The following is an 11,563-nucleotide window of genomic DNA, read 5'->3' as shown; positions in this document are numbered from 1 at the left end:
GACCCCGAGCTGCTGCTACCCAGCCTTAGGAGAGGAAGGCAAATGGGAGCCCTAGCACGACGTGGTTCTCTCTTCTCGTCGTGACTGTATGCCAGGTTGGTCCCTAGGAAACCACGCATCTCTGCAGGTTGACCAGCTCCCAAGCAAGCAGGGGAAGGAATAAAGTCATACCTACAGAAACCAGGGTCTACTCGCCATTCTCATATGACCTGCCTACACCTGGACTGCTGTTGTGAATGGAAGTATGTTCTTCTTGAAGATGCCCTGTCTCTCCAGTCTCAGAACCCCACAGCCCTTTCTTTCTATGTCACATCATGCCCATGCTAGAGCCACATATGTGCCTCTCTTGGTCCCACTGTAGCTACGTTCCTTAATGACAAAGACTGTGCCTTCTAGAACTCTGTGTCTCCTGTCACGCCCAGCCTGTGGAGTGGCGAGACTCCTAAGTTGCAGAAGAACAACTGAGTTGCAACCGTAAACATCAGAAGAAGAGAAGGCCAGGACCAATTTCACAGATTCATTGACTAAAACGGCATCTACTCAGAATCGTAGAACTAAGCTAGACAGGCCTTCAGAAATGGGCTAGTCTTATACTTTACAAGAAGAGTGCCTTAAAAATGGTTTTAGAGCCCCCTGGCATGCACCACGGTGACCATGAGTGCCTGCATGCACGGTGGCCAAGAGTGAAGGCTATGAATTCAAGCAAGACCCAGGTCGAAATTCTACTTGACCCCTCTAGCTGTACAACCTCTCTTAGGCCGTTGTCCTGTCTCTCCAAACTCTAGATGGGAATGGGCTCGACCTCAGAGTGTGCTGTGAAAATTAAGGCCCATGTCTATACAGCGACCAACAACAGGCCTGTACAAAAAAGCTTTGGGAAAATACTGTCCAGCGAGTACTACTGATGAGGGCACACTGAAGGTGGTGTTGGCTACCCTTCCAGTATCTTCTAATCGGATTCCCAGAGGGGAAATGCATCCGCAGACTGTGCTCCTTATTTCAAAGGCAAGATGTTCATTATGAGGCAAGAGCGTATGGGTGTTTTCTGGCCAACGTTCTGTCAGGCGAAACGCCCTTCTTAAAAATGTGGTATTCAGGGGCGCCTGGGTGGCGCAGTCGGTTAAGCGTCCGACTTCAGCCAGGTCACGATCTCGTGGTCCGTGAGTTCGAGCCCCGCGTCAGGCTCTGGGCTGATGGCTCGGAGCCTGGAGCCTGTTTCCGATTCTGTGTCTCCCTCTCTCTCTGCCCCTCCCCCGTTCATGCTCTGTCTCTCTCTGTCCCAAAAATAAATAAACGTTGGAAAAAAAAAAATGTGGTATTCAATTAATAAACATATTTGTTATCTCTTTTGAGAAAAACCATTACTCTATCATGCTAATAAATAAGAATGCCTACAGAAGAGCTGAAAGTTAAATAAAAAGAGCTGGAGATGACCAAGGGCATTCCAGAATCAGGGTGAGGGCCTTGAAGTCAGAGTTCGTATCAATCAAACACCAACCGACCCAAATAGAAAATGTCCCTTAGACTTTCCCCTCCCCCTGTGATCAGAGCTCACTTTAAAAAAAAAAAAAAAATTTAAGTTTATTTATTTATTTTGAGAGAGACAGAGATAGCATGCGTGGGGGAGGGGCTGCGAGAGCCGGAGAGAGAGAGAGAGAATCCCAAGCAGGTTCTGTGCTGCCAGCACAGAGCCCAATGCAGGGCTCGAACCCACAGAGCTGTGAGATCGTGACCTGAGCCAAAACCAAAAGTTGGACGCCTGATCGACTCAGACACCTGGGCGCTACAGCTCCCACTTCCATAAAGAGGTCTTTAAGGATTGTGCTAAAAAATGTCACCACCCTAAGAAAATTCAAACGTGAAAAGTACCTTTCTTAGGGGAAGGACACAGACAACCTTCCCGAAATGCAACAATCTATGCTGGGGGTGTTAGTGGATAAAGAGCCCACGAAATATGCGTCTGTCCCCCTTTTATCTCTTTATAGACCGAGTCCGCTATTCAACGCAAACAACTGCAACATGAAATCAGGTACTTTTTAGGTAGCTACTTTATCTAAATATGAGGTATGTCTTCAAAACTACCTCGAGGGGTGGGGTGCCTGGGTGGCTCAGTCGACTGAGCGTCCAACTCATGATTTTGGCTCAGGTCATGATCCCAGGGTCATGGGATCAAGCCCCACATTGGACTCTTAAGATTCTCTCTCTCTCTCTCTCTCTCTAAAATAAATAAAATGAAAAAAGAAAACCAACTACCTAAGGGGTGCAAAAAAAGTCATTACCTCCAGGGACAGCTAACATATACTCAAGGTCGGGATGGTGGCAGTCATCAAAAGCTGCCGGACGAGCCTAGTTACTAGCATCCAACCTACTAAGAATATGATGAAAACTAGGCAACTCTGGGACACGTGAAAGGCCAACATTAATAAAATGTTCCACATAAGGTCCGGGAGTCATATGCTGCGGTTGCCCATACACCCCCACACCGCGAGCACCTGGAACTCAGAGCCATCTAGACCCCTCTGTCCAGATCAGAGCCACCCAGACCCCTTCCTCCAGACGATCTGAGGGGAGGACGGGAGAGAGGAGCCCTGACCACCTGCTGAAGCTCTACGGTCAACCCCAGCACAGCTCCTCCTTGCTGCTGAATGCGGCCCTGGTGCCAGACCCACCTTGGTGCTGAGTAGGACGGATTTCATCAAGTCCTCATCAACACACCTATCAAGCGGTTGGCAGCTCTTATCAGTTCCATACGGGAGGTGTCCCAGGTCACAGGCTCGAGGGGGGTAGTGCTTCCAGGTCTTGCACACTCACCGACCTGACCCCCCCCCACCCCCCCCCCCCCCCCCCCCCACCCCCCCCAGAGACTGGTGCCGGGGTGGGGCTCACCACCGTGCATGCTGCTCCCCATGAGCGTAGGCCGGGCCGACCTTTCCAACCGGACAGAGAGGCTTCAGGACTCACAAAGGGATCTGTTCCTCACACTGCCACCTACCAGTTTCTGGAACCTAGACCCAGTGTCAGCAAACAGTGCTCCCTGCTGTCCTCCCTGCCTCCCCCACACCCCAAGTTAAGAGTAGCTCGGGGCTCCCTGCCTCGGCGAGAACACCTTTGCCACAGGGCACCAGGGATTTTTGTCAGGGTTTTTTACAACTTGTGGCTGATTACAGGAGGTGGGGGATGAGGACATTTAATGGGATATTTCTGCACCTCAGAGACAGAAGCAGTAGCAGGGTCCCGCAGGGATCAGGTGATAAACACTTTGCACACACCGTCAGTTCCGGCTGACAAGAAACTAAAGAAAAAGTCAACTAAAAAACCTCGAACCCATGAAATGAAGTCACCAGTACCTATTTAAAGGGAACAAAAATCCTCATCTGGCTATAAGTCATTAGGGCTTGGTTTTCTACCTGGAGAAATGGCTGCTGCCCAAAGCAAAGCCTTCCCCAGTTCTGTTCATTATCCTTTATGGGTTTTGAGCACTGAATGGTTAAAATTATTTAAAAAAAAAAAAAAAAAAAAAAAGGGTCCTTTACCAGCCCTCAAAGCGCACAAAGCCTTTCGACCCGAAGTATTCATCCAACTACAGTGGGGGGAGGCGGGGTGGGGAGGGGGCGCCCCTGTGGCTGACCTCTGAGCTCTGGAGAACCCTTAAGCCCAGCGTTCCGCAACTCGGCCGTGCCACCCTCATCGCCAAGCGCCCACACACCCGTCCAAACAGGGCTCGCCATGTGGAACCTGGCGGATGAAAGACTGGTTCAGGCACTTCTAGATCTCCCTGCTACCCTCCCCTAACCCCAGCCCCGCAACCTTCTGTAACTGTGGGGAACCCAAAGGGAATGAAAGCTGGCCATTCACCTCGCAACCTATTAATCAGCAGACGTTGAAAACAAATAGAGCCATTGCTGGCCCGGCCTCTCTGCCGGCCCTCCTCCTCAATACTCCCCTATAGCTCTCCTTTTCTGCAGAAGAAAAATGGGGCCAGAAAGTGCCTTGAGGAGCCCAGCACAATAAAACAAAAGCGGCACAGAGGGGCATTTGTCCGCCTTCTCCCCCCCACCCCCCAGCGTGGAAGGTCTTCAGTGGTCTTTGGTTACCCAGCCCTCCCAGGGTCTGAAATCAGCCTCAGGAAGGGACATTGTTCATTCCAGGTTTACGTGGAAAAAATGGGTTTATAGCTCATCCCCGTGCATTTTGCCAGATGCCGCTTACTACAGCTGTACCAAGGCCAATGGCGACTAGCAAAACATTAATGATGTCGCTCGCACGTCACTGGAGCCATGGCTGAAGAGGAGGGGCTGGAGCTGAAGGAGGGGCTGTTTCTTACTCGTCAACAACCCTTTGTGACTCAACTAGTCCTATTCTTTCAGGCTATGGACCAAAGAGTGGTGGAACATCAGCAAAAGTAAGCCTCCGGCCTCAACCACCCATTCCCGACCATTAGCGCCCACTTCCGCTTCTGGAATGACGTCAAGGAGGCCCTCACGGCAAGCTGGATCCGGGCCTGCACGCACAGACCCATCCCTGCTTACCTACTGAACATCTCCCTACCGCATCCTGCAAAGCTCCTACACACACAGACGGAAAGGGTGACAGCGGCCTTCCACGCTTGGCCAGATGGGCTTCTGGAAACATTTTGCCCTGCCCCTCTCTCCTCCCAGCTATGGAAGCCCAGCCAGCTAGGCCCCGCCTAGTGCAGCGCACAGGGCCCACTCGTGGTCAAATGCTGCTGCTCCCGAAGGCCCTGCTCCCCGCTGATGGCACACGTTCCCCGGACGAGATGTACATGGCTACTGAAAATAATAAATAAGAGAGAAGGCTTCGCGGGGTCCAAGTTTTGCTTGGAGCAATGAGGTGGTTAAGAGGAAGGAGGTCTGCCTGTGACCTGCAGCAAATGCCCACCCTGCAACTCCACTGCACAGCTCACCTCACCTGGCCGCGCTGCTGGGGGTCTCTGGCACAAACCCACCAGGCTGCAAAAAACGACAGCTTCTGCAACCCAAGGTGGCCTGACTCAGGGTGCTGCTGCTTTGTTTTGCAAACTATGGATGGCTGGACCCTCCCCCAACCCCAGAATCAACTCCATTTAGACAGCAAGGAGAGGAAGAGAGATTCTCCGGCTCTCTACAAAATTCTGCCGACTCACAGTTTCTCATATACTCACACAAGCAGTAAAATTCTTCGTGCGGGGAAATGATTGAACAGGGCAGGCAGAGAGAGAATAAATGTGCAGTCAATTTTCATCCAAATTCTCTCACACACATGCATATACATAGAACTAACTCAAACCATCCTAAGCCCTTGGCCTTCTTCTCCCCCGCCCCACCCCCCCCAACCCCCGGTCCCTTCCATAATCTAACAATCCAGCTGGTAACACACAAAACAGATTGCCAAGCATTCAGGGTCTAGGGGGCCAAACTCTGCTCTTAATGATCTTCCCTTAATCCCCAAAAAGGAGGAGGGGAAGGCTGGGAGTCAGGAGGAGGTGTCAGGGTGGGGGAGTGGGCACCCGAAGGGGAACATTCTAACCTGGAAAATAAAGATGTGCTCCAGCTGCTTGGCTTTGTGAGAGCCGCAGCCGAGGGCCGACCCAGCAAAGCTGTGCTTTCACAGGCTCTTGAACAATTACTTCCAGTTAAGTTCATTAAACATAATTTATTTCCACTCATTCTCATTTATTTCCCAATAAAAAGAAAGCATCCCATTGTGTTTCCCCCAGCTAACCTTTAAAGCACGTGCAAGCTTCAGTCTTGGCCGGCCCGGTCCAGGCTGGCCCCTGACCAGTGAGTTCCCAGGGTTTTCTTCCTGCCCGCGTCCCTCCAGGAACATGCCACAGCATGGCGGAGGTCAGTGAGGGGGTACGGCAGGCACAACAGGGTCCTCTGACTGTCCTAATCCTCCACACAAGGTCGCCAAGATGAGGAACCAGCCACTTCACCCCTAAGTAATTTCCCGGTGGTTCGCAACCTCCACCCTCCCGCAAGATATTTCTCTACTACTTGGGTATTAAATGATTAGTGTTAGCATAATCAATCTTGTTGAGTGTCCAAGTTTACAGAGAATGTTTGAGAACTGGGTAAGAGGGTACAGCTGTTCCTAGGAGAGCAGATTTGCAAAACAGAGCCAAGAATAAAACTAACCTATTCCAAATGAGGAAATCCAAAAGCTCAAATTCAAAACAACTTAAAAAAAATAATAATGATGATTTCCAGGCTACCCACCCCCCTCCAAAAAAAACCCCAACAACCCCAAATCTAGGGATTCCTGAATATAATGGAAAGGAAATCACCAATTTTGATTTAGAGTAAATTTTAAGTACATAATGGTTATTACATCCTGGGGATTTCGAGAAAGTAGTGAACAAAACCTGATACAGCTCTTCTAATTTATTTACAATGACCAGCTGTATAAAAATGTCTTTTGTTTTTTTTAATACACCCTGTGCCCAACTTTTGAATTTAGACAGTACTGCACTTGAAATTCATGCCTGCTACATGGGAGTCTGATAAGAGCTCTTTCAAACAGCTGTTTCCTTCAGAGAGCAGGTGAATTTCTCCCTAGAAAGGAGCAGGTAAACAGAAGAGGAGGGATGAACGTGTTCCTGTGGCCCAAAGGACACCAATGAGTCAAACCCCTGGATTCAGCAGGATGTCAGCAATGATGGGTGCAAAGGGGGTGCTGCATTGTTCTCTATCTTGCCAAGTTAGTGTCCCTCCCACACATGGGCACCCTTTAGTGGGCATCTACAGTCTCGATAAATGATACACGTGAAAAGGACATGACCCTCTCTAAAAGCAAGCTGAGTTGGAAGTAATGACCCAGGCAAAGTCCAATTAAAAAAAATTTTTTTTCAAATGTGTGCAGAAGTATGTAATCTGGAGGGCATGGCAAGATTTCATCACATTCCAAAATGTTGCAGGAGGAAAGAATTCCATTACATAGCTCAGCCGGGCCCCCCACCGACCCCAAACCACAAAAGGGAGGTTTCCCTGAGAATATAAGCTTGCAGGCTCTGCTGCTTCTAGAAAATGCCGAAGCAGGAGCCTGTTGTGACAATACAAAGATCATAATATCTGTATCATTGGAGTCGGGAATTCACCCTTTCAAACAACTCCTTTCTCATGAGAAATCAAGAATGGAGGTTTAGCGGCCACCGAAACAGCAGGACTGCTATTAAGTAACCCGAGTAATTTGAGTAAACAAAGGTCTGGAACCTTTCAGGAATCTCAGAAAGGGAGACTGCGCTGGGTTGGGAAATTTACAGCAACACAACTTCCACGTTTGCGGTGCCAGCTTGCACTGTCTTCCCCCACGCTTCTGGACAGTTTACACGATCGTAGACTGAACTAGAAAAGTTGCACACAACCAGAGAGGCAAACCAAGGCAAGTATCTGTCATTCCTTCATGCTTGACTCACAGAAGTTATTTACCACTTTGTGTTTTAATAGGCTGTTTAGGGTTGAATTCCTGATCTTGAAAACACAAGGACTCTTAGAGTCTGTTGCAGATTTCATTTTTTTTCCTTCCCCTCCCCCCAGATCGGATCTAAGAGCGGACTGACCACTGCAAATGTTCCTGTGTTTGGCCACTCAACAGCAAAAAATAGTAATGAAAGTAATCATAGGAATCGCCTCCAAATTCGAGGATGCCCTTACAGCTGTGGCAAAGGATCTGACCCAACAGTTGAGCGGAATACAGTGTAACCTAAGCCCCAAACTGGTATTGCAAAAGGACCTTCTTCCTAATCATTAACACCACAATGGTCTCCTGCTCAGGGTTCCGAAACACATTTCCTACGAAGTTTAGAAAACACAGACACCACAAGCAAGACTGTAGCCCTGAAAGGCCGGCATCTACATTTGGAGATTGAAAATAAATACAACTATAAAGACAGAGCAACAGAAAGTTAGCATTAAATATGAAACCAAAATATACAGTTTACACAAGCCCTGCTACTGTGAAAGCCTGAACGCTCCAAGACCTTTCAAGCTTTGAAAGTATGCTCCTCTCTGAGGCCACGTCATGTTCCCTTCTCTTTCTTCCAGTGGAGCCCACCCTGGTGGGTGAAGGAGAGAAATTTATTTGTTAAAAGAAATCCTAAACCCCACCACCCCTTTCCGGATCCCAGTTTACTCCTTCCTCGTACTTGGGGAGCCGGCTTCGCGGGCTCTGCATGGCTGTGTAGCAGGAAGGACTGTGATGAGAGTCACGATTTCTCTCCGCATCTTTTTTTTTTTTTTTTTTAACCCTTTCTCCCCACTCCCCCAAAACTGCTATGGAAAAGTATAGCGTGAAAGGGCACAACTTTGAGTTGACCATTTATTCTTGCTTTGTTTTTTCCTTCCCATCGTCTGAATTTAAAACAAGAAAAGAAAAAAAGGAACTGAGGTTTAATGGTCAAGACCATAAGCAAGGATACAAACACACACACACACACACACACACACGCACGCACGCACGCACACCCCACTACTCACCCAGCAATTCAAATGGAGGTGCCAACCGCCCAACTGCTGGAAGAGAGAGAGCCCGGAGGCCACTGTGCCTCCCTTCCCACTCAAATCTTCCATGCCCACTAAAATTGTATCCCTAGGGTACATAATAGCTTTGGTTTTCTTTCTCTCCACCTCAAAAAAAAAAAAACTTTCTCTGTACCTTCAAGATGGGACTGGGCCAGCTTTTTTTTCCTCCTCCCTTACTGCTTTTCTCACTTTTCTTCTTCCTCCCAGCTTCCCCTCCCTTTATGCATTTCCCTGAAAGAGCTGGAAAAAAGCATCTTTAGAGAAGGCTCCAAATTTCTGCCCTGGTTCACTCAAAATACTCCCAAGGTCTCACTCCCGGTGCCTATCGTTACTTTGTTAATTAGCCCCCTTCCACACGCAGCAGCCCTCAAAAACCAAACGAAAAAATTAAACAAAACAAAGCCAAAAGAAACCTCACCATCTAGTTCAACTGGTGGCAGACTGAATTTTTTTTTTTTTTTTTTTTACTTCTTAATTAGAAAAAACTCCTTCTAGTTTCTAATCTTTACCACTACAGAATCCGTGAAGGAAGGGGGAAGGCCCATGTTCCCCAGCCAGCTCAGGGCACCTAAGCCAAGTCCCCCTCCCTCACCCGTTACCTTGGGCGGCAGGGACACAGCTACCGCTAACAGTAGCTAAGAAATTACGGTCAGCCATGAGGGAAAATGATCAACCGAGTGCAGTAGGCAGGCACTTTATCTGCAAGATTGTCAAATCCCTCAAAACAAATTTCTTAGAGAGGGCTGCAATGCGAGGGGGGGGGGGGGGAAGCATATTTTCTTGTCACAGTGACACGGGAGTGACATTTGGTAGGGCCTTGTCTGCCAAACACACACGCACGCACACACACACCCTCTTTTCCTTCTAGAGTAAAAGACTGTGCTGGAAAGATTTTCAACTGACCTCTGTGGAAGGAGAACGCAAGCTTCCTGTGCTCCCTGGCATTCTAGTACTCAGACCGTTAACTTGCTTTTAGACTGTTGAGTTTTGTGAGCTTTCCCCAGAATGAGAGAGAGAGAGAGAGAGAGAGAGAGAGAGAGAGAGAGAGAGACAGGCAGAGAGACAAGAGAAGGCAGAGGAATGCAAAAGGCTAGCCCTAAATCCCACAAACCCGACTTACTTTTCCTGGGGCTCTCATAGGATCCAGGGCCGGGTACATTTGTGTGGGTTTAACTTAATTGGAGTTGAGAGACTCAGACATCACAGGCCTGAAATCATCCTCTTTTACATGAAGGAGGGGAGAGAGGGAGGGTGGCTCCAGGAGGGGTTAAAGACAGAAGAAACTTGCAGAGGACAAAATGAGCCTTTCGGGTCCTCTCCCACCCCAAGTGTTAAATCGTTTCACCCTGTTCAAAAGCAAACACACAACTCCGATTTGCATGCAGGTAAGAGAACACCCCTGCCCACCGCCACATGGGTTCCTGGACCTGCCTTGCGTGAAGCAAAACCAGTGGCAAAGATCTGGTTCCTTCTGGCGGCGGGACACCTGACACTGGGGAGACGTTTTTAATTCGCCGATCTGACTGCCCACCTGTTTATAGGACTCTTTTCTTGACGTTAGTCTTTAACACACCGGACGAGTCAAGAACTCTCACTCCACCCCATCCCCACCCTCCCCCCAAAAACAAAAACAAAGGCTGGAAGGACTTCAAGATAACCCAAAGTGAGAATTCTTAATTTTCTCTTCTTCTTTTTAAAAATACTGCTCTGTGGCCCCTCTTTCTAGACTTATCCGGCCTTCCGGTGTGTCAGGCAGCAATCTTTAAGGTCCTTAGTACCAAAACAAAACCCTGCCATTTCCCTTTACATGGCGGTAACAAAAGCAATGAGCCTCCAGTTTGACAAGTAAAAAGCCCCAACCACACAGCCCCTAATTGCCTCCCCTCCCTCTATTCACGAAGACCACCACACTCGGCAGCTGCCTTTGTCACACATGCAATTTCTTAAGTAAACTGCAAGTTTCCCTCCCGGCTGATGGACAGCTCCCAATCATTCAGCAACAATAACTTATAAAGTGCAGCAAACAGGATGGGCAACTTTGACTCGGTATTTTCTGGCTTTCTCAAAAGACAAGGAAAATGGAAAAAGCAAGATGAGCCAACACATTCCAGACAGTCCTCCTCCTCCTCCTCCTCCTTAAAAAGAACAGGGAAATCTGGTGAATTTCTTCAACCTCCCTCCTGAGAAACTGCTTCAGGATATCTGCGGTCCCATCATCCTATCCTGAGTCCACCCCAGGGGTGCCCCAACTTGTCGGAAGTACACCCACACTTAGAACATCTCCAGAAAAATAAATAAATAAAAAGCTGACGGATACTGCCAAGTTCTATGGGATTTTTTTTTTTCAACTCCCCCAAACCAAAACCAAACAAGAGAGAGTAAGAGTTTCCTTTCCTGTTAGCATGAAATCACAATCAAGTGGAGAAGTAAAGTAAGAAGCTGGAAAGACTGCCCATTCTCATCCCGCGGTCCTCATCCACATCAGCGGCAAAGTTCTGGTGTTCTGTTTTAAATAAAGAAGTTTGAGACGCGGGGAAGGGGAGATGGGTCTTGCACGAGTGCATATGAAAAGCAGAAAAATGCGGACCCCTTACGAAAATATTTGGGGACAGAGAGGAAGGAGGGGAGCCAGGAGGGTGGAGCATCCGTGACTTTAACTTGGTGGGCGAAAAGAAGCGAACCTCCCCCCCAACCCGGCCCCAAACAGTCACTTCCGAGTGAAGCAATAAATACTACAAGCAGGTCTGCACGGTCACGAGCTAAAAGTTCGGAGTAAAAAAGTAGTGCCGATTTCTCTTTTTCGTTATTTATTATTATTATTATTTTTTTTTTTATTTTAAGGAGAGTTAAGGGGAAAAAAAAGAAAATAAAGACCTCCTCCATCCGGCACCTTCCCAGTCAAGGGACATCAATGTTAAAGTTACTGCAAAAGTGACGAGCGAACCGGGTGAAGGTTGGGAGCATGCGAGGCACTGGCCAGGCAGGCGCGCGGGGAGGCGGCGGGACCGGCCAGCGCGCGCCGCCCGCCCGCGCCCCGCCGCCCC

The 11,563-nt window shown here is 48.6% G+C and overlaps 1 protein-coding gene across 27 annotated transcripts in view; it reads right to left on the bottom strand.

Moving 5' to 3' along the window:
• The window catches only part of TCF7L2 (transcription factor 7 like 2), a 203,638-nt gene that overhangs the window by 28,778 nt on the left and 163,297 nt on the right, over nt 1-11,563 (bottom strand). The window contains exon 1 of one of the 27 annotated variants that reach the window (XM_040486475.1): nt 8,475-8,612. The exons of the other annotated variants lie outside the window; for them this stretch is intronic. Coding sequence (XP_040342409.1) covers nt 8,475-8,597 — 123 coding nt within the window. The 5' untranslated portion in view covers nt 8,598-8,612. Of the gene's footprint in view, nt 1-8,474; nt 8,613-11,563 lie in introns of those variants that run through there. 27 annotated transcript variants of the gene reach the window in all.

The sequence above is a fragment of the Herpailurus yagouaroundi genome, unplaced genomic scaffold (assembly GCF_014898765.1).
Source record: "Herpailurus yagouaroundi ecotype Mexico unplaced genomic scaffold, PumYag 163, whole genome shotgun sequence".
Classification (NCBI taxonomy): domain Eukaryota; kingdom Metazoa; phylum Chordata; class Mammalia; order Carnivora; family Felidae; genus Herpailurus; species Herpailurus yagouaroundi.
This window is presented reverse-complemented; position numbering and strand designations above follow the sequence as displayed.